General features: G+C 37.9%; 1 protein-coding gene across 9 annotated transcripts in view; it reads right to left on the reverse strand.

The window, feature by feature from the left end:
- RBMS3 (RNA binding motif single stranded interacting protein 3) overlaps positions 1 to 22,874 on the reverse strand; it is a 623,271-nt gene that overhangs the window by 11,575 nt on the left and 588,822 nt on the right. For 5 of the 9 annotated variants that reach the window (XM_036031515.1, XM_036031514.1, XM_036031516.1 and 2 more), the window contains 2 exons: positions 6,582 to 6,662; positions 3,939 to 4,066 (listed from right to left, as the gene is read on the reverse strand). In XM_036031515.1, the coding sequence (XP_035887408.1) occupies positions 3,939 to 4,066; positions 6,582 to 6,662 (209 nt within the window). Of the gene's footprint in view, positions 1 to 3,934; positions 4,067 to 6,581; positions 6,663 to 22,874 lie in introns of those variants that run through there. The other 4 variants (XM_028518003.2, XM_028518000.2, XM_028518001.2 and 1 more) reach the window with 1 other exon arrangement.

The following is a 22,874-nucleotide window of genomic DNA, read 5'->3' on the forward strand; positions in this document are numbered from 1 at the left end:
GTAAATGCCACGGTGGGTGCTCCTTCATCCCTAAACGTTTCACAGGGGTGGTGATATAATCAAACGAACTCAGGTGTTTACATAGCCTAAATGCGGAGCTCAATTCCCGGCATCTTCCTTGAATGGTTCTGAAGACTCTCATGTCTTACCATGTCGCAGGTCAGCTTCCCTTGGCTGAAACTGATAAAAACTTGGATAGAGTCACATTAATGTCTTCCTTTTATAACATTTCAGAAGTGATTGCCATCCACCTATTTATCAGACTTAGGATATTGTCTTTGCTTTCATTCAATATTTTATCGTTTTGTTCTTTCAAGTCAAAAGCTCCTTGCACTTTGTAGTGTTATGAAAGGGAAGAAGTTGAGAATACAAATAGAACCTGTTAAATTTTTTCTCCGGGTTTAAACAAATGTCCACAAAGCAATGCAAGTAGTTTTCACATGTCACACATTTTGAAACGTCCTATGTTCCTGGGTGCTTTTGTCTCTGTCATGTTGCAGCAGCGAGCACGCCCTGTGGAACATCCTGTAACATACGGTCCTGCATGAGTGCAAAAGAAAATTCCTTCCAATGAGGAAGTGCCTTACCATAGTTTTTACCCCTATCAGGACATGGGATGGAGGACTTCTATTCTTGATATTTATTATCTGTGGAGAGCTCTTCATTATCAACCATTATGTTCTTCACAGGTTCCTGTGGCTCAAAGAACATAACCAAGGTGCTACCAGTTTTAACCTTGGACACTTAAAATTTTATGAGGTCAGATTCAGACTTCCTCAACTATTTCAAGGAATGAAGCTTCTTTGAATGGACTCATTATAAGAATAATTAGTTCCTTGTCTTCCTTCACTAATCACGCCCTCCTGATTTTGTCTCATCTGCCTCTGTCAGTGGCATCATGAACTCCACAGTATTACTTAACCTTTAAAAATCCTGTTCTCATTTTTTTCTTACTTCACTATGACTCCCTACCACCCAGTCCCACCATTCCACTTGCCACCATCCTACTTCAGAACTCTGTCCCCTTCTGTCTGAGGCATTGCAATAATAGGACTATTTCCATTGCTTCCAAATCCATTGTGTACTTCAGTGGGAAAAACATGCACGGAACAAAGAAAACGCTATTCAAGCACCTCAGTGTGGCACCTGACATGAGAAGCTGGGTCCAATCTGCCTTTTTACACTATTCTACTACTCCACATCTACTTCTCAATGAAATACTCTTTTGAGGTTTCCCATCCTTGGGTATGGTCAAGATGTAATGACACCTGGAACATTGCTCCTTCCTATAAGACACAGTTCCGGTTGCCACAACCTCCACCAAAGCTTATACAACCAAGAAAAATTAAATGCATTCTTCTATGACTTACTACAGTATTTTTTAAAAGAGCCCTATTTCATTTTCTTCCTTGAAGTCTGCTTATCTTATCTATGTATAGATCTAAATCCCACACTAGACTATAAATCCTCGAAGGCAGAGATCCTGTCTCTTAGCCTAGTACCCAGCACAAGGTACTACAAGTAAAACAGGGCCTACGTGTGGAGGTGGATGGGTCAGGCAGAGCGCTTGCCTATCCATCTCATCGTGGAGAGGTCCAGATGACCCTGAGAAAGAGCATCTCATTGCGGCTGACAAGCAGGGGCAGCTAAAACTGATTTAATCAAGCAGGGAGAGGAGGAGGTTCTGGAAAATTACAAGAGGGGGGAACCTACAACCTGGAGGCCACCCTTGAAATACATCTCTCCATACTCAGCCTCCATTGGTAATAGAGTCATTGAAATATAAATAAAATCTTGTCATTTCTTCTCTTAAATCCCTTCAAAGCTAGCTAGCTAGTTTTCTAGCTAACTTAGCATAAAACCAAGAATAATTATTGAACGCAAAGTGAAGTATTGAAGGACCAAAGGCTCTGTAAAAGCTAACCTGTTTGACTTCACCTCCAAGAACTCTTCCCCCTGTGGGCCTGTCCACCACACTTTCGCCTCAGGTGCCCACTCCACATCTTTGAATTGGTCTGGAATGCTTTTGTGCTCAAACTCTCCAAGAATACCCTCTAATTATCTTCCAGACCAGGCCTATAGGAGAGACCTTCCCAGATACAAATCTTAGGTATCTACTTAGTCACTTTCTTTCATAAGGATTTTTTAGGTAGTCTGCTTTGAAATTCTGTTTCCTTTTGATTATTTCCTGATTGGTCCATTGATTCTGAGTCCATTCCTAGCAGAAAATAAACTCCAACAGTGGAGGAGGCAGCTGCCTCTTTCACTGGTCTTTTGTTAGCATCTAGAATAGTACCTGCCACATAGTAGGCACTCACTCAATAATTGTTGATTGGATAAAGGAAAGCATAGTTATCGTTCATCCAGACATCATTAAATTGTTGGCAAGAAGGGTCTACGATCACTTTCCTCATTACACTTTAAAATGGTCAGGCCAATCTCATCTATTCACTAAGACTTGAAAAATGATTTTGGCAAATATAGTATCTCTCATCTCCCATTAGCATCTTCCACCGTGTTTCCACATTGCCAATCTCTGCTCCTTTCTCCACACAATCTGCTGAGAAGACTGAAAAAAAAATGGAATATGCCTGGAGCCAAGCACTGGAGTCTACCATACTGTTTGGTACATGTAAAGGGGATTCACACAGGCTATCGGTGAATTTTTTAAAATGCCTTATTTACTATAAATCTTTTCTAAAAGCTGTGTGTTAGTAGTTATGATGATGATGATGTCTTACATTTGTCAGGTTAAGTCATGTTCTGAGTATATTTAATTCATGGAAGTGACTTTGGAAGCTAAACCACATATAGAAGACTACATTATCATGATTAATCTTTCAACGACCAACAAATCTCTAAATATAAATTGAGATTAAAGAAGAATGATGATCGAGAAAGGGGACAACGCTGTACAGACAGAAAGGATTACTGGGAATTTTCTGTTTACCAGGCCTTTGTTTGTTATCTGTGACGTAAAATAGTTTGCATGACATCTCTATACGGACTGAACTTTTGTCAATTTCTTTGGTTTCTATCAAAACCTCTCATATTTTTATTTTTTATTTTTAAATATATGATCTTTATTATATTTTTTCCATTACTATTTAGTCCCTTTATACCCTCCTCCGCCTAGCAGCAATCTATATAATTACTTCATACAAAGCCAACTCTACTTTTCTTAAGTGATTTAAGGATTTGCAAGAGTAGTTGTGACTACGTGATTTTTGCTTTGCCATATATTCCTGAATAACACCCTACTCTCTGTTATTTTGTATTTTACAGTATGGTTTTTCATGAATGATGTCACTGGGTGTTGCAAGCAACCCTGCGAAAAAAAGTGTTACTGTTTTCACTTAAGAATGAGAAAAGGGAGGCCAAAACATAGGTTCACTATTTAGTTTCATGTGGGAATATTAGAGTTTTTCCAAAATATATGTCATAATTTTTTTGGTAAAAATTGCTGTAGTGTTCTTTTCTGCATCCAAGCCTTTTGGTAGTGAACCTGGGCTTGGCCATGTGTTGTGTTTTGGCCAAAGGGGCAGCAGCAAATGAGTCACAAACAGAATTGAAAAGTGCTGGCCATTTTGGCTTCCTCCCTCATTCTCCAACTTCCAACCTTCCATGTGAATAAGTCTGCTGGAGGGTCAAGAACATGTGGCTCAATCATCTCCATCCCTCCACCAACAGCCCAACAACACCCCGAAGCCGAGCTGCAGAAATGACCAGCAGCTGTCCCTGCATGCTTGAGCAAGTCCAGTCAACTCTCCACCTGAGGTCAGCTCCAATTGCCAACCCACATAAGCATGAACTGAATAAACATTTATCACGAAGTTTGAGGGGTCTTCATTGCAGCAAAAGCTAACAGGTACCACATGAGAGAGTGAGGTCAAGACGACTGCTCTTGAGGGAAAATGCTCAGTAAAGCCCCAACTTACTTAGACTGTTGGTAAGAATATGCAGATGCGTGTTCATTGGATGTGTCCACTGCTATCTGCTGCTGCTGACCACTGGTGTCCTGCGATGAAGGTGCCACTGTCTGGGGAGAGGTATCAGCAACAACACCCTAAGGAGGCAAATAAGAACACAAAGCCTTGTTGGCTTCAGCAAAGATCCCTCCTTCTGATGAACAATACCCCTCTTCCACTCGGCTTGAGTGACAGTGCACTCAGCTACATGAAACCACGATAAGTATGCAGAGGAAAACCACAGAGTGCATTTGTAGAAGGCCTGAGAAATTCAACTCGATGTGTAACCAAGAAGCCTTGCTATCAGAAGTCCTTGGAGCAGTGAAATGGTCAGCAAATGATTTTGTCCATACTTAGAACTTTTAAATCGTAGTTGTATATAGCCACACTAAGTGGTAATGTATTAATAACAAATTCATGCAGGAAAAATTGCATATTGAATAATTTTCTTGGGATAGTGTGTACCAAGTCTAAGATCTGGCAAAACAATGAACTCTGACCTTAATAAAAAATCTCCATTAAAGTTTGAAATTCTTTTAAAAGAATACTGTTAAGGAGGTCTCCCTTCAACCATTTGATTTATTTTGCTTTGTTTTTCACAATATGACCTGGAATTCAGTTAGAGGTTTCAGAGAAAGAGCCAAACAAACATCCTTAATTTGGATTTTCTCCTTCCCTCGCCCTTTCTTTCCTTGTTCCTCACATATGTCAACAAGAATGAATTTCTGAAGTTGGTCGTCATTAAGAACATATGTTTGGTTCCCAGAGAGCCATAGGTGGTTTTATTTGGTAATTACTAGGCTTAAAAAGGCATCTGTCTGAATATATTCTCCTGGTTTTACTTATAGCCTTGGACACCTGCAGGGATATTGGATTTCAAATGTTCTTGGGCAGCTCTTCATCACTAAAGATCCCTGAGTTCCTTAGAAACTGAAAAGTCTCAGCATATTAACCCAATATTTTTCCCGAATACTATTTGGTATTGTGCATTTTTTTTCCTGGACTTTCCATCTGTATTTACTTGTATGGATACTGGTGAATGTTCAGTGAGCGTTTTTATGTAGGAAATGAGTCAGTATTTATCCTTATGAGCATAAATTCAAAGCAATGTGTCAGTGTACTTCTATTTTTATTCATAAATGACTTCTTTTTAAATCCGAGATTTAACTATAATTAGGCTGTTTCCAATAAGCCACACTACCAAATGTGTCTCTTTATTTTATAGTCATCAACATGCTCAAATTCTGTAGCTAAGTATATACCTTTGGTGCAGAGATAGAGAAATGCAACTATGTGGTAGAGATTTATATTTAAATGTTCAGGTTCATAATTTCCTCTTGTCCTACATGCTTTTGATAGCTAAATATGGCAAACAAAATGTATTTTAACTACATAGGCTTAAAATTCTGAAAATCCTATTAAAATCTGTTTAATGCTGACACATTCTTTGGGGCCTGCAGGTCTGGGTCTGGAACACATAAAAGACTTAAAAATTGGACCTCTGTGGGTTCCTGTATTATATTGTAGTGTCCTCTTAAATGTCCGTATCTCCCAAGCCTCAGTAGCAGCTAACACGCATCGCACACTAATGGATGAGGGGATCAAAGAAGATGTGGTGTACATACACCAGGGCGGGGCAAAAGTACGTTAATAGTCATTTGCATGGAAAATAAAGCAATGATTAAGAAATAATAACACAAGAATAAATTCTGTGTTTTGCATACTCACAACTGTAAACCTACTTTTGCCCCACCCTGTATATAATGGAATACTAGTCAGCCATAAAAATACCCCCAAAATATTGTCACTTGTGACAACATGGATGGATCAGAAGGGTACTATGCTAAGTGAAATAAGCCAGGCAAAAAGACGGGAAAAAAACCAAACCCATATGATTTCACTCATATGTAGAATATAAAACAAAAAATAAATAAATAAACAAACCAAACAAAAACAAACTCATAGGCACAGACAACAGACCGGTGGTTACCTGCGGAGAAGGGGGGTGGAGGAGGGCAAAATGGGTCCAATATGTGGCGACAAATGGAAACTAGACTTTTGGTGGTGAGCACGATGTGGTATATACAGATGATGACATATAATGTTGCACACCTGAAACCTATATAACATTATAAAGCAATGCTACCTGAACTTTTTTTAAAGTTCACATTTGGATTCAGTAGGTTTGGGTTACGTGTGAGAGTCTGCAGTTTTGAACAAGCTCCCCAGTGATGCCTGCGAGGCCGGTCCACGCTTTGGGTAACAAGGCCCTGGAGAACCAGCTCACTCAAACATTTGCAAACATTTTTTCCCCTCCCTGTTTATGGGTATTTGTGGTGAACATTTGATGGGGTAGAGATTTGGTCTCTGATCTCTTCTCTAAATATGACAATGACACTTCCCACATACCTTTCTAACAAATTAACTGATTTTATGTGCAAAGGAAAACCTAGGCCTGTCCAAGTAAAGGCATGCGTTCTTATATACTGACCTAGCAATTTCAGGGCAGCACCAAAACCACACATAAGGATTCCTTGGGTTAAGGGGACCACAGTGTATGTGGCTGAGATGTATCTCTCCGACCCTCTTTCTATAACCCAGAGCCAGACTTACTTCAATAGAAACAGCTGTCGGAGGCACAGGCGTGTACTGGGGAATGTAGGTCCCTTGCATAGGAGCGGCAGCAGTCATATACTAGAGGGAATCAAAGAAAAATGCAGGTGAACTTGGGATTGCAACCAATGAGAAAAGTAGATGTCACATGAGATATCTGGCCCATGGCCAGAGCATGATGCAAGTTAAACTTTATTTTGACCAAAAATAGTGCAGTTCCTCTCGGCAAAGAATTACTTCTTTTTACTGATTCAGTACTAATAGCAGCCCACTTCCAGCAACAGCACGAATTCATTCACCCCCTTTTGCTCACATTGTCTTTGTAAACAGTCTATATCGGGTCTCAAATATTTCACTTTCACATCTAAAACATAAACTCCATGAGGGCGGGGATAACGTCCTTGTTCTTTCTCAATTTTATTGCTGGCATCCGTCCTATAGTAGGCTCTCAACAAATTATTTGTTGAATGAATGAATCATATTGTTAGTAATAATTTCTTGTCTAAATAAAAATAATAGAGGAGTAATGCAAGAAATATTTCTGTAGCAACGTTCAGAACTGGCGAGTGTCATCACTTTGTCATTTCCACATCACTATTTTATGTATTAAACCACGAGTGTTGCAGAAACTGTTGGAACCTCCTTTGTTCCTCTCTCCAGCCCATCCTCCTGTCACTGCCAGGATTTCCTTATCAACTCCTTAAACTCTCCAAGTTTTCCTCAGACAAATAAACACTGAAACATTCAGATCATTTTTTCACTAAGTTTTAGCATTCAGTAACACATGTACTGGGGACAAAATGTATTTTTGCAGAAAAATTACATGCTCACCTTATAGAATGTATGACCCATGCTCCTTTTTCTACTATAACCTCCCACCCATAAATTCAAAGTTCTGCTCTTTGAGAATGGAATTTTCTATAAAATCAACTACATTTCTGAGTTTCTAAACTCGATGAACATAACAAAACTTCAGAATCAGAATCATCTAATGAAGACAATGTTTCTCAATTCATGAAGGTTAGAAAAATTATGTTTGTGTAAAATCACAGGTCTGTGAATATCTGTTCTTCTAAATTTGCTGAGTTCAAAAACTCAGGCCATGCATAAATATGCAAAACCTAAATTATTGTCTAACGTATCTTGGTACTTTCAGTATCCAAGAGGCATGATGAACCTGAATCAAGAGAAATTCTTGAATGGAGACTAGCTTATCAATTGCTATTCGGTGTTTATGGAGAATTATAGCAGTAAAGCAATTCTGGAATAAATGCATCTTCATTGCAAACTATGCACTGCCCTTCTGTACCTATTTCCTAAAAATAGAGACAACCTTAATGAAACAACTCCAAACCAAATCAAACAAACAGTTTTCTGCATTCTAGTTGCTACCCATAACAACTGAGTGCAATTCATATCTATATTAAACAGCCTTGTAACTTGGACCAAGAGCGACCGTGTGAAAGAGCTGGTGGTATTACTCATTTAGCTTTATGGCTGAAAATTACCAGAGCTTTCTGCGCCCTGTCCTCTGTGATCTCGTAACATTCATTTCTTTTCTATTACAATCATCCTGACTATTATCTCCTGAAGACATGGGCTAAGTTTTACTTGCTTCTGCATCCTCTAACATACCAAATGCCTGATTTGCAATAAGTTATTGTTCAATGGCTGAATAAAAGGATACCAGTAGAAAGCCTTCCACTTCCAATGATAAGCCTTGCATGCCTCTTAGCCACTGATAATTCTGAGCTCATTATAGATATTAATTTCACCAACCCCATACTATGTTTATATAATGTTTAAATAAATACTTTATCCCACTCATTGTCCATAAGCAGATAATTATTATTCAGGTACCTGATTGCTATCCATTTTTTTGAAATAGCACAGAACTCTGGAGTCACATTTCAGCAATTACTACTTCACATCTAGGTCCCTGTGGCAGGTGTTTGCATTACCAACAAAACTGCTTTAGAGAGTGTGCTGGGGGGTAATTACAGTCCCCTGACTACTTCAGGTGGTTTGACTGTGTTATACAGGCTTTAAATATCCTTTGATTTAGGTTTTCCTACCATGTATTTTTTATAGAAAGCAAGCTCGCATGAGATAAAAGCTTCATGTGTTCCAACGCATTTGAGCAATGCTGCCTAATATATTCTCTTCTTTGATATTGACACGTAATAAAAAAAAAACTCTTGAGAAATCATATTTTACTGAAGCCTAGTTAAAGGTCAGCATTTCTAAAACATTTTTTTTGTAGCACCTAATAATTCTGCTTAGAACTAGCGCTCTATGCGGCGGTCCCCGACATTTGCGCAAGCAGGGACCGGTTCCCTGGATAAGGCGGAGGTTGGGAAACCGGTGGATGGTTTGGGATGATTCAAGCGCATTCTGTTCAGGCTCACCTCCTGCCATGTGGCTGGTTCCTAACAGGCCCAGACCAGCACCAGTCCACGGTTTGGAGGGTGGGGACCCATGCTTTAAAGAACATACATCGCCTGGTTGGTGTAGCTCAGTGGATTGAGCGCGGGCTGCGAACCAAAGTGTCACAGGTTCGATTCCCAGCCAGGGTACGTACATTCCTGGGTTGCAGGCCATGACCCCCAGCAACCACACACTGATGTTTCTCTCTCTAAAAAAATAAATAAATAAAATCTTAAAAAAAAAGAAAGAACATATATTGGAAAAATGTTTCTTTAATTGAATCTCAAAAATCCTAGTAGATTTGTAGTAAGTGGGAATATATTTTTACCAACAATGAAATTATCTAGCCCTGGCTGGTGTAGCTCAGTGGATTGAGCACAGGCCTGTGAACTAAAGCATCACCGGTTTGATTCCCAGTCAGGGCACATGCCTGGGTTGCAGGCCATATTCCCAGTATGGGGTGTGCTCAAGGCAACCACACATTGATGTTTCACTCTCTCTCTTTCTCCCTCCTTTCCCCATCTCTCTAAAATAAATAAATAAAATCTTAAAAAAAAGAAATTATCTAAACACAGAGTTCATACTGTTGGGGCTCAGACTCTTCGGTCATATTTTCCAAGAGTTGTAATTGACTAGTAAAAGAATAAACCATCATGGATTTGGTTATTTTCTGTTACAGAGTTAGGAATTCCACACTTTGCAACTGGCATAGTAAGTGAGTATGTGCGTCCTTTGTGTAAGACGATGACGTCACTGGCACCCCTCTGCGGGAGGGGGCTTTGATCCGCTCTCAGCATTTTTGAGGAGGTGGTTCTGTGACCTAGATTTAGCAGCACAGCTCACAGGAGAAGCTATCTCAGTTTTTAGACTTTTCATGCCAAACTGGAGTTCCTAGGCAGTGTAGTTGATAGAGAAAGCATGTTCTGTAATTCTTAGGTAAGCTCCTTCAGATGACTCTGAGTTATTCCAAGCCTCATGGATGTTTTTGTTCAGTAAAACCGAATCAGCAAATCTTCATGCCGCCTGTGACGTTCAGCGAAGTGTAAACACAACCTAAACTGAACTGCTATGGCGTAAATGCTCACTTATCTTCTGTTTAGAACAATGTTGGGTGCTAGGTAGGATAGTTCACCCACTTTATACGTTGAGAAACTGAGACCTACCTATCAGGGGAATAAACTCCAGCTCTTCTGACCTATAATTCAGCACACGCTTCAGTCCACTTCATTACCTTTGAAGCGGAGTAAGTAAAGTCTTAAGAGCTTCCTTTTGATCATTCCCATGTAATATAGATACTGTTTTTTTAAATTAATGGGCTTTAATAACTGAAGAAATGTGGGATAATATGCCTATCATTAACATTTTTATTGTAATTTAATTTCCACACTTTTTAAAATTCTACTTTATACTCAGAATACCTCATTTTCTTCTCAGAGGGCTACCCCATATGCTTAACTTACTTTATTACTTGACTTGTTTTTATGCTGCTATTCTGAAGAAAATCAGTAGAGATTTTATAGTGTAAATGAGGCAGCTCAGTTCAGTGTGCTGTGTGTGTGTGTCTGCTAATGAAAAAGAAACTACTTTCGGGTTGCTTATTTTCCTTTTGTCATGAAAAATACTCATAGTCAGTGCTCGAGAAGGATGTTTGAAAATTAGCAATAGACACTTATTTCAAACAGGTTGATGCTATGGAGTTTCACACCCTGTAAGACTATTATCTCTGGATAAACTTTTGCAATAAAACTCTCCCTTAGCAGACATATATTTTCTAGGGAAAAGCCTCAGGAAGTGACAGCCTTGTAAAATTAGGAGCAAGTGCTTACAGGAAGTGGTTACAGCTATGCATAAGATCAACTCTCAGCTTTAGGTAATTGGTGACAAATAACCCTGCATTTTCTTTGCAAGCACACAGCTTGATTTCCTTAAGAGACACACTACAGTCAGGTTTAATAATCCGGGCTGCACAAAAAATTGCTTAGATCTGGATGCCTCAGAGGCTGCTTTCATTTTTTTTCCAGCCAGCAAATGACATAGGACTAAGAACCAATAATATTAAAAAAAAAAAAGGTGCTCCTTTGACTTGATAAATTCCCTTGGATTACTTATGAAGACCGTAACAAGAATGGATGTGCATCCTTGAAACTAATTTATTTTACAGGTATTTCTGAAAAGCTAGAATCTGCCATAATTCTTTCATGAGTAGAAATTATTTTGCTTTTTTGTTTTTTTGACACGACTGGTGGGAACAACATCACAATGAGATGATACAGATAAAAATGAGCAAGTCCACATAATGTTTCCCTGTAGTATGCAGCACAAACTTTGACCTGAATGAATACATTTTATCTTTTTGGTAAATAGTTTGATTTTTATGTATTCTGAAAGCACCAGATTTTCCCATGTGTGCAGGAGACCTGGCTAGCCATTGTCAAACCCACAGAATAAATTCCAGACTTCATCACTTGCTCCAAGAAGTCTAGACACCACATCACCAAGATAGTTACACAAAGAGGGGAAAACAGTGAGACAGGAGAGAAATTGTATTTTTTGCCTAAGTTAGGACAAACTGTTTCTGTTACTGGGGAATCATTACCTATTTCCAAGGAAACAAAGAAAGAAAACTTAAATTTTTAGTTTTGGATTTACATTTTTCTCCTCCACCAAAACAAAACAAATTTTAAAAAATGTCATATTTCTTGTGAGGAAACATATTTTTATTATTTGTAAAGCAAAGGAGTGGCAAGAAATTTCCCACATTTCGATTTTTGGAATTTCCTAAAATAATTTATTAAGCTTACTCATTTGGTGTTACCCTTACACTATTTACATTGTAAACTGGGATTTGTAGTCCTTGCCGTATATAAAATTCATAAATCTGCTTAGCAAATTTCAGCAAGGGAAGTTTTCTAGGCTCTATGAAAGCCAGAAAGTCAAAGGGAAGGATACAGGAAAGTTATGAAATGCACCTCAGGAAGGAAGTTGAGCAGAGAAATTGTGGTAGATAATGCTAACAGTGTGCAGTGTGAATTACTTTTAAGATCACCGAGTACAAAGTTTCTTCCCATATAGGAAGCTTCAGAATACAGGGAACAACCTGAGTTATTCATCAGAGTCGAGTAAGGGGGTGAAGGAGAGAGGCACTATGGAAGGGAGAGGTTTTCTGCAGTCCGGAGGGCATTTTTTTTTTTAAATTTGTAACACTGTATAATCTCAGTTGGGGAGCAATACCTGAATTTGGGATGGCAAATTGCATCATTTTCTATGCTTGCTTTATTAAGTAGTAATAGGTGCCTGGAGTATAATTCTTAGAATGCTTTCTGAGTCTTTATGTCACTCAATGAATGCCAGACTATCCATAGAGGAAGAGAACTGGAGAGATCCTCCCGGAAAGGAGAGAATGCCTGTTAGGGGCATATAAGGTGGAACTCCTACCTAGACGGGCACAGCTCAGTTCCTCCTGTATCCTTTCTACTTCTGCTAGTGAAATGATGGAAAATGAAGTTGGGATCTCCATCCAGGATAGTAATAGTGTATATGCTTTTGTAACCTAAAGTAGACTATTCACTCTTTAAGATGCTAATATGGACATAACACAGTGGACAGTTGTGAGTAATGGAAATAACTATCCCTGAAGAGCAGGTGGTAGTGAATCTAGATAGCAGCATATACTTCACACACTAGGAGTAAACATATTTGAAGAGAAAAGATGGCCAGGTAGTGGGCTGGATAGAAATGGGAACCCAGAATTCTTAGGAGTATATACCTGTAGTATCCCATGCAGTTCCTCAGAATAGTACTGAACTAAACTCATAGAGAGATGTGTGTTAAATTATTAAACAAAAAACACAGATCGTTGCTGTGTTTTGGAGGGGGGCCATTGTTGGTGGCATACTGCAAGAGAGTAGCAAGAACAACTCTTGGAGGTTGTTCTAAACTTGGAAATTCATGAAATCTCATCCCGTTAGCAGTAGCCACAGGCTGTGGAGGCCTTCAATTGTGTAGGGAAATCAATTTTCATGAATGTATTGGAGAAAAAAATGAAAAAAACAAAATCCATTAAGTTTGAGCATGTTCACAGATCATTGTGGTAGCAATAAAAATAAAAGATAATATGATGGAAATACAGCTGATTAACGAACTATGTTTTAAAGTTTGAACTAGAAATAACTCTATACACACACTATGAATTCTCTCCTTCCCTCTCCTCAATTTTATTTTTCTTTTAGTAATATGTAAAATTAAATCTAGGGAAAGGTGGAAGAGAGGAGAGGGCCAGTGAACCACAAAGACAACTTAAAAATGAAGATAAATCACATAAAAACTGAACACTAATTGCACATCAGATTTCAGAATGAAGGCAACTATGAAAGCATGTTTACAATGCAGTAGTGGAAATGAAAGATTCATTGAGTTTATTATAGAATGGGAAGTAATAAAGTAGAAAAGATAATAATAGGATATTATGAATAGCTTTATGACTATAAACTTGACAACTTATATTAAATAGACAAATTTGTTGAATAGCACAATTTAGCAAAACTGACATAAAAATGAATAAAATGGAATAATTCTTTCTACTAAAGAAATTGCATTCATAATCTGAAACCTTCCCACAATAAAATGTTTAGTTTCAATTGTTCTTTTTTTTTTTGGTGAGTTTTCCAAACATTAAAGAAGTAAATAATGCCAGTCTTACATAAATTCTTCCAGGAGATAATACAAAAGGGACACTTCACAACTCATTTCAGGGAAGCTAGCATACTCCTTACACCAAAAAATTGATAGGGCATTACAAGAGGAAAAACTGAAGCTCAGTATGTCTCATAAGCATTTATACAAACTTCCTAAATTTATTTCAGGATTAAAAAGTAGTTTCAATATTTGAAAATAAGTCAACATAGTTCATCACACTGACAGAACAAAAAAGAGAATTATATGATCATTTCAAAAGATTCAGAAATACCTTTGATAAAATCTAATACTTGGACATGAGAAAATGTCTTGGTACACTAGGAATAGATGGAAACCAGGAATAGAAGGCTATATCCCCAAAACATACAGCTGGCATTCCAGTTAATGATGCCATATTTGAATTTTGGAATGAGATAAAGATGTCCAGTTTTACCTGTTCTAGTTTTGTTTTGGAGGTTCTATATAATACAATAAGATAAGAAAAAAAAAGAAAGGCAAAAAGATGAAGAAACTGTCATTATTTACAGATGACTCAACTAATATATAGATATTCTAAATAATATAGTGAAAATATAATTGTTAAAAAAAATTAGCATTGTTGCAAATACAAGTTAATAAAATGTATTTATATTTATTAGCAACAATTATCAATAAAACTTAAAATACTGTATGGATAGCATCAAAATATCAAATACCTAGAAATAACTTTGAGAAAATCCATAAAATCTTTTCTACTGAAGATTAAAAGGCATTAATGAGAGAAATTAACTAAAACCTAAATAAATTGAGAGATATATTACATTCGTGGATTATTAGACTCCATATTATAATAGTGTTAATTCTTTTAAAAAGAATCTGTACATTCAATTCAATTCAAATTGAAATCCAAGAAGACTTCTTGGTAGAAACAAATGGACTCACTCTATAATGTATATGGAAATGCAAAGGACCTAGAACATCCAAGACAATTTTTGGGAAAAATAAAACAAACTTGGAGGATGTATACACTACTAGATATTAAGTTGTACTAAAGAGTCATGGTAATTAAGATAGAGATATTGTTGCAAGGAGAGAGAAATAGGCTAATGGAATAAAATAGAGAAACTAAAAACAAGTACACTCACAGCCAAATGATTTACGAGTGTCACTGTAATTCAACATGGGAAGGAGGGATCTTTTTCAATAAATGATGAATGTCTTTATAGAAAAGAAATAATCCCTGATTCTAACATTAAACTATATTGTGATAGATCATAGATATAAGTATAAAGGTATAATATGGCTTTTTGAAGAAAATAAGAGAAAAGCTTCAAAATATTGGGAATAGAAAAGATTTACTAAACAATAAAATTAAGCATCTCAAATTATCAAAAGACTGAGGGAAGATATTGATAATACATATATCTGACAAACAAAGGTTATATATGAAGTATACTTTTAAATCCAAAAATCAGGGCAAAACCCCAATTTTAAAAAATAAATTTGAATAATCTAATAACTCATGCAATAATGTGAAAGAATCTCTAGGAAGGTAAACTAAGAAAAAAATTCCAAAAATTTATATGCTATGTGATTTCATGGACTCATTTTTTGATGACAAAAATTTACAATGTAGAAAACAGAGCAGTGGATGTCCGGGACTGGGAATGAGGGCAGCAAGTAACGTGAAGACGGGTGTGGTTACGAACGGGCGACAGAAGGGGCCCTTGTGATGCTGAGACTGCTCAGTCTCTTGACTGCGGTGGTGGATGAAAAACAATCCATACAGCAGAAAACATTGTATAGAACTGAGCACACACACAAATCAGTGCCAGTAAAATGGGGTATCTGAGTGAGAGTTGTGGATTGTATCAATGTCAACATCCAAAATTATTATGCTGCAATTTTGGAAAATATTGAGGGAAATTGAGGCAATTGTACAAGGGATCTCTCTATATTATTTCTTACAACTACATGAGAATCTACAATAGTTTCAACAAAAAATTCAATTGAAAAAACAACAAAATATAGGTATATATAGTCACTCAGATACTTTTCAAAAGAGAGTAGCTACAAATGGCCAATATACACATGAATGCAACCCTCCCTCATTGGTCATCAGGGTAATACAAATTCTTTTTGTTTTGTTTGTTTTTAAAGGTTTTATTTATTTATTTTTAGGGAGGGAAGGGAGGGAGAGGGGGAGAGAGAGAGAGAGAACATCAATGTGCGGTTGCTGGGGTTTATGGCCTGCAACCCAGGAATGTACCCTGGCTGGGAATCGAACCTGGGACACTTTGGTTCCCAGCCCGCGCTCAATCCACTGAGCTACGCCAGCCAGGAATACAAATTCTGAATAGGATGATATAACACTGCACTCGTACCAGGCTGGCAAAAAGATGGACAATACCATGTGTTGGAGCAGATGCAGGCAGCAAGTACTCTCGTACACTGCTAGAAGGAGTACAAGTTTGTACATGCACTCAGTAAAACTGTACGACAGTACCAAAGAAGCAGCACATTTACAGAACCTATCATCAAGCAATCACACTCCTAGGTATGTAAATGACAGAAACTCTTTCAAATATACACCACGAGGGCCCTTGCTAGTTTGGCTCAGTGGGTTGAGTGCCAGCCTGCAAACTGAAAGGTTTCTGGTTTGATTCCCAGTCAGGACACATGTGTGGGTCAAGGCCCAGGTCCCCAGTTGGGGGTGTGAGACAGGAAACCCATCAATATATTTTTTGCACATGAAGTTTCTCTCCCTCTCTTTCTTCCTCTCTTCCCTCTCTCTAAAAATAAATAAACAAAATCTTTAAAAAACACCACAAGGTATGCAAAAAAAAGGTATTTAGAACACCATTATTTATAATTGTTCCAAAAAATAACCTAAATGTCCATCAACAATAGAATTAGTAAATTCTGATATATTTATGTTGTGTAATAATATAAAACAATAAAAACTTGCTCTACAAATACAGATGAATCTTATAGACATAACATTGGCTTTTTAAAAATAGCTGACATAAAAATCTTCATAATGTATGATTCCATGTATTTAAAGCCTAAAAACAATCAAAACCAATTCATGGTTTAGAACTCAGGGTTGAGGCTACTTGTGTGTGGGTCATAACATGATGGGGCATCAGGGAGGTCTCCGTGAGACTTCTCTGTCGTGATCTAGGCAGTGGATACATGCATGTTTCCACTTTATAAGGTTTATTGAGCTATAAACTCACGAACTGTGCACTCTTCTGTAAATATGTTACACTTCTATAAAAGTTTACAAAAATGAGAAAAAGACCAAGTGAGGAAAGAAAACATTGAAACCTTAGATGAGAACAGGAATAGTCTATCTATTAAAACAGGATCAATGGAATGGATTCAGTAGCAAGAAGGCTGGGAAATTTGTAAGGCACCCAAGTTCTCTTCTCAGTGTTTCTACTTTGGGGGCAAAATATGAGGGGACAGTGAGGCAATGTAGGTTTGGGAGAAGGTATGAAATGGTTGTCTTGGAGAGTGAGAGAGTGAATGGACCGGCGTTATGTAGTATGATTTCTAGGCAGTGTTGCGAGTCCATTTAAGTTGTGTGGTCACAAAAGTGATGTGAGAGTCATCCGCATTGATGACATGTTTTACTTTGGCCATACGTAGCTCTTCAAAGGAATGAGCATTTTGAGAACTGGATGCAAGAGGATCAAAGTTTTGCCAGAAGAGTATGATGGAGGGAGAGTGAGCCAAGGGAGGTGAGGTAAAAAAAAAAGTGATTATAACTCTCTACTATGAGATTTAACCTAGGCCTGGCTATGCGCAAATGAAGGGGAACTGATACAGGCAAAGCAGTAGGTAATATACACATGGGCAGGCTTAATGGTGCCAAAGAATTATTGCCATTAGGGTTATTAAAGAAGTGTGTAGAAGGAAGGAGGTTGCAGTCAGAGAGTAGCATGTCTGAACTTGAACTAGTGTTTGGAATTCAGATTTGGAGTTGGTACAGTTGTTGCTGATGACACATTCTAGGATAGAGAAAAGATTACCAGAAACTAAGAGGCCAGGGTACTCTTGTATAATTCCAATAATGGATATATGTTCTTAATCCACTTATTAACAATGTCAATAAAATTTTATTGAGCTCTTATTATATGTCAGGTATTCGTAAATGCATACTATAGTGTTAAAGCAGGGATTGGGCCATACAACCTGATACAGCCCAGAAGAAATGAATTTTGTTGCTAACCCATTAGGCATCCTATAAGGTTCATTTCTCCTTTCTGATCTTACATATACAGAGCTATTTAATTTTTAGGTATTATTCACTATTGCTAATCTTACAGTCACCACAGTACCTCAAAACCAAGCAGATAATTAAATCCTTATAAGTTGATCTTTTTGTATTATTACTACTTTCTGGTAGTCTTCTCATTTTTGGGTTTAAATCTCCTGCCTGTTTATACCTTCCTTGCTGTTTCTTAATCATCTTTCTAATGGTTTTGCAAATTAGTATGGCTATTAGTGGTAAAAAAAATTACAAGTCTCTGTCGAGTGGTGACTTCTTAAAATTGGAGAGGGTGTTGGGGTCAAATAAACATTTATTTTAATCAGACTCTAAATTCGAAAGTATCAAGAAGAAATCTCTTCAACAAATGACTGACTTATTCTCTGGAAAGTTCTTTCAGAAATTTATATGAAATCTCAGCCCAACAACTAATGTCCTCAGCCTCTTCAGGCTCGTTTCACCTTTTCTCTAGGAAACCTGGCTTGCTTCGTTACTTTGGAAATAAAAATAACTGCGGGATTTTGTCAAAAAGAAGAGTGAGCTAAGAAGTCCCCAATATGCCTGGAAGCTTTGTTGTTTTCTATTTAAGTCTGTGACTAAAGCATTAAATAAGGCTAGGTAAAGATGCTTTAGCCAAAGGGAAAGGGAAATCATCCAGGCTGCCACCCAAAGTAAATTCCATTTCCACACAAAAGATTTCCTCTCAACCATCTCAGGCCCACACACTGTGAACGCTAATTATCCCAGTAGACTAGAATAAACAATAGAAGAGAAAATGTTGAGGGTGTCCTTAAAACGCAGTTTGAAAGAGTTCAGGCTCTACAGGAATCATCAAACATATTCTTACTTAATGTGTTTGTTTTTTAGTTAAGAGATTTTCGGGGATAAAATGTGACCCACACAGCAGGTTAGAATGTCCATGTTAGAGATCAATCCAAGGTGGGTGGGGAACGTGTGCGGGTGAGTAGGGAGGAAGAAGGGAGGAGAAAGAAGGATGAAGTAACATTCTAAACAAGGAGGAAAACATAGAAAGCAAGTTAGACACTGCAAAAATGGGACAGAAAGCTATTTGAGAAAAATACCTCTAAGAAATGTACACATTTATGGGGGAATGGAGATGGCACTACTCCACAACAGCCCACGTCAGTGTGGCAACACTAATCATAATACAGCAGTTTCTTTCAGGAGACAGATGCCATTCTTGCCTCCAAGGACATGTATGAAGAGTTCAAAGTAAAAACAAACAAACAAACAAAAAGTAAGGGCCAAAAGATAGAATAAAAAAGACTGAGAGGAATAGTCTTTCTAGTGCCAGAGTCCAGATTCCACTCCTTGCCACAAGAATTGTGAAGCAGTTTGTGTGAGGATACCCTTGTCAAACAATGAAGAGACAAAGGATGTTATCTTGGGGTAAATTTCAACCCATTTACACTGAGTTCCTAGAGTCATGTGACCTGCCTCTGCCTGCACCCAGTAAAGAGCACCCCTTCGTCAATTCCTTTTCCAGTGACTATTTTGTTTCTACTGTGTTCTAACCTCTTTCTTCCTAAATACACATCCAAAAGCTGACTCTCATATTAAGTCCAAATGCTACATGTCTTCACAAAGCCTTGCTTTTGGCTTTAATTTGGAAGTGATAACTTTCTCCTACAACATTTCAACAGCTGTTAATCTCTACCTCTGTTGCAGGGAAACCATGAAAATCCCCACAGGAACCATGCCTGATTCATCATGGTTGGCCATTAAGGGGCATATGTTAAATGAATGAATGAATGACTGACTGAATGAATGAATAATGAAGCACTCTGGATGAAAAACTCAAGCTATACATAGTTCATAGGAGCTATACAATTAGGGGAAAATACAAAAAATCCTGATCTTTTGTTTTGCCTGTGAAGGTTGATTTTGAGTGTCAACTTGACTGGGCTAAGGATGCTCAGAAAAGTGGTAAAATATTATTTCTGAGTGTGCCTTTGAGGGCTTTCTCCTGAAGAAATTAGCATTTGAATTCATATACTGAGTAAAGAGAGGCCCCTCCTGAAATGTGTGTGGGCATCATCCAATCCACTGCGGGCTTGAATTGAACAAAAACTAGAGGAAGAGTGAATTCTCTCTCTTCTTGAACTGAGATGCGCATTTTCTCCTTTCCTCAGACATCCACACTCCTAGTTCTCAGGTGTTCAGACCAGTTGTCCCTGGATTCTCAGGCCTTGAACTGGGCGCTGTGCCATTGGCTGCCCTGGTGGTCAGACATTCAGACTTGAGCTGAGTTATAGCACCACGCTCTCCTGGTTCTTCACCTTGCAGACAACGGACTGTGGAACCTCTCAGCTTCCATAAATGCATGAGCTAATGTCTACAACAAATCTGTTCTTGTAAGTATGTATGTATGTACATAAAGTATGTATGTGTGTATATAAACTGGTTCTGTTGCTGTGTAGAACCTTGGGTAATATAGTGTCTATGCCGTAAGTAAATTATTGAACAAAATATGATTACAGTGTATCTTCAGTGATTTGATGTTTATCTGGAAGCACATATGGTATAAAATAAAGCAAATAACATTTACTATTGAGGAAAGAGATGAGACTTTCCTAGTCTCCTCAAAATTCTTTGATAGAAAATGCCTGGCATTAGTGAAACCTACTGGTCGGTTCCTTCACATATTGGGAAACTTTAGTTATTCAGAAAGGTCATAGGTTCATTCAGGAATTCTAACCGCAAGAACCACTTCAGGCCTAGGTGACAACATCTTACCTGTATTAAGGAAGAATTTTGTAAATGAATGAAAAACATTTTTGCAAGGAAGACATCAGAAACTCAGGAAGAACAGGTTAGTTAAGAAAGCAGTTCTCTCTCTTTTTTAAAACTGCATAATTAGGGCTGGGGTAAAGGCAATAAGGTTAAAATTAAGAGAACATGAACTGTGAACAACAACAACAAAATCCTACATCCCACATATATTTGAGAAGAAATTGGATCCAACTGCAGAACAGTTTAAATTAAAAAGAAATGAACTGCAACAGGAATAAACGCAGGCAGGACCGCAAATGTAGAAGGAAGGTCTCCCAGCACAGGAAACAGTACTGTCATTGTTGGAGGCTGTGGGGTGCTTGTCGAGAAGTGTTCTGCAGCTGAGGCTGAATGCCAGAGTCAATTAATTTGTGGGTTGGAGATCAGGAAACCGAAGGAGTTCACACCTGATATCCTTCATTTTCTCTGAGAAAAAGGTGGCAAGTTCACTGCCCAAGAGTATTTCCGCATTTGTGTGACACTATAGTATTAATAAGGCAGGAGTTAGAGGCGAGACGAGGTCAATGACAAGATGCCATACTAAATGTGCAGGTTGGCAAGGAGGCCAGCAGGGAGTAGCAAAAAGAATGGGAGAAGATAGCATCCTGGAACTCTGTCATCATTAAGAGAGGAAGGAATGTGCACAGGTCTAGAAGAGGCAATGGTGGTACAGGAGACTGATAACACCTTCTTCCAGCTCCACCGGTCACAGGAATAAGCGAAGCTTCCATTCAAGAGGGTGGTTAAGGAAGGACATGCAGTGGTACACTGTTAATTAGCTGGGGACTTGTGACGAGTGCTGAAACCAACGTACACTGAACAACGAAGCATTTTCTCTCACCAGGCTGCACTGTGACTCATACGAGTTCTAGCAAGTGGGACGACTCCTGAGCAAGCACTGAGTCTGAAACATTTTTATTCTCATCAAAATGTGATGGGTAAAGGGTATGATGAGCTCTGAAGCCAATGAGTCCTGAGGTATGACTAAATTCTTAAGACAAACCAGATCTTAGGTACAACATGAGGAAGAGAAAACTTTTTTTTTGTGCAGAGCCTGAGAATTTAAGTTTATTTTGGGGGACACAAAGGAAAAGATGCCATGTGAGGTTAGCAGTGAACTGATGATCCATGGGGCAAGCAGTGTGGTGTGTCTTGGGAATAAGGCAATGAGGGTGGAAGCCCCAACAGACTGAATCAGAACAGTGTGATTCAGCAGATGAGGGTCACAGGCATCACCTCCAAGTTCCAGGTCAGCTGAGACTTCAGGTGGTTCACAAGCCAACATATAAATGCCTGTACGTCATACTACAACCATTCCTTGTTGAGTCTGTAAATATTCTTTCTTCTTTTTCTCCCAATTGCTTATTTTTAGAGGCCATTTATTCTTGAGAGTTAAAAGAAAGACTTTACATTTACCTTCAAGTTCTATCTAAACCTAAGCAGCACTTCCCTCTATGGAAATGTACCAAATGAATAAACCTTAAAAAATAGTCACTAGAAACCAGCTTTGGTATTATTGTTCTTGACTCTCCAGTGCTTTTACAATTTCTTAATGGACAGGAAGAAGATACACCTAATAAAAACTTTCCTTATTTTTGGTATTGATCAGAAAAGCTTCTCTAAAAGATACTCAAACTGTCCAACGATCAAATTAATCTAGTCCATAATTGAACTTGTTTTCTTCTGGCTTTTTGTTCTTTGTTTTTATTGCTGTTTCTGTTTTTGGGTATGTTGATTATTTCTAAGACATTACCATGCTTTGAGACATAACATGCTTGAGGCATTAATATGTTAACTTAGTATTTTTGGTGATTTTTAATTTAACGGATAAATACCCTTATTTTATAAATGCATTGTTTGTTTTATTTTCTGGCATCTAGATGCTTGACAATAAACTGATTTGGGGATGATTCATGGAATGCCACATTAATTTGAAGAACATTTGAAAAATAAATTAGTCTAACGCTATGCTTCAAATTTAGTAAATTAATGATGAAGATAATGATGTTCATAAATATTCATGTATTCTGGAGCAAAAGAAGATAAGTATAAATCTCATTTTGTTGAAAAGGTTGTTGATACATATTGCAAAAGGATTTCTCAATTCGCACTGGTATGAGATT

The sequence above is a fragment of the Phyllostomus discolor genome, chromosome 7 (assembly GCF_004126475.2).
Source record: "Phyllostomus discolor isolate MPI-MPIP mPhyDis1 chromosome 7, mPhyDis1.pri.v3, whole genome shotgun sequence".
In the NCBI taxonomy this organism is placed as follows: Eukaryota; Metazoa; Chordata; class Mammalia; order Chiroptera; family Phyllostomidae; genus Phyllostomus; species Phyllostomus discolor.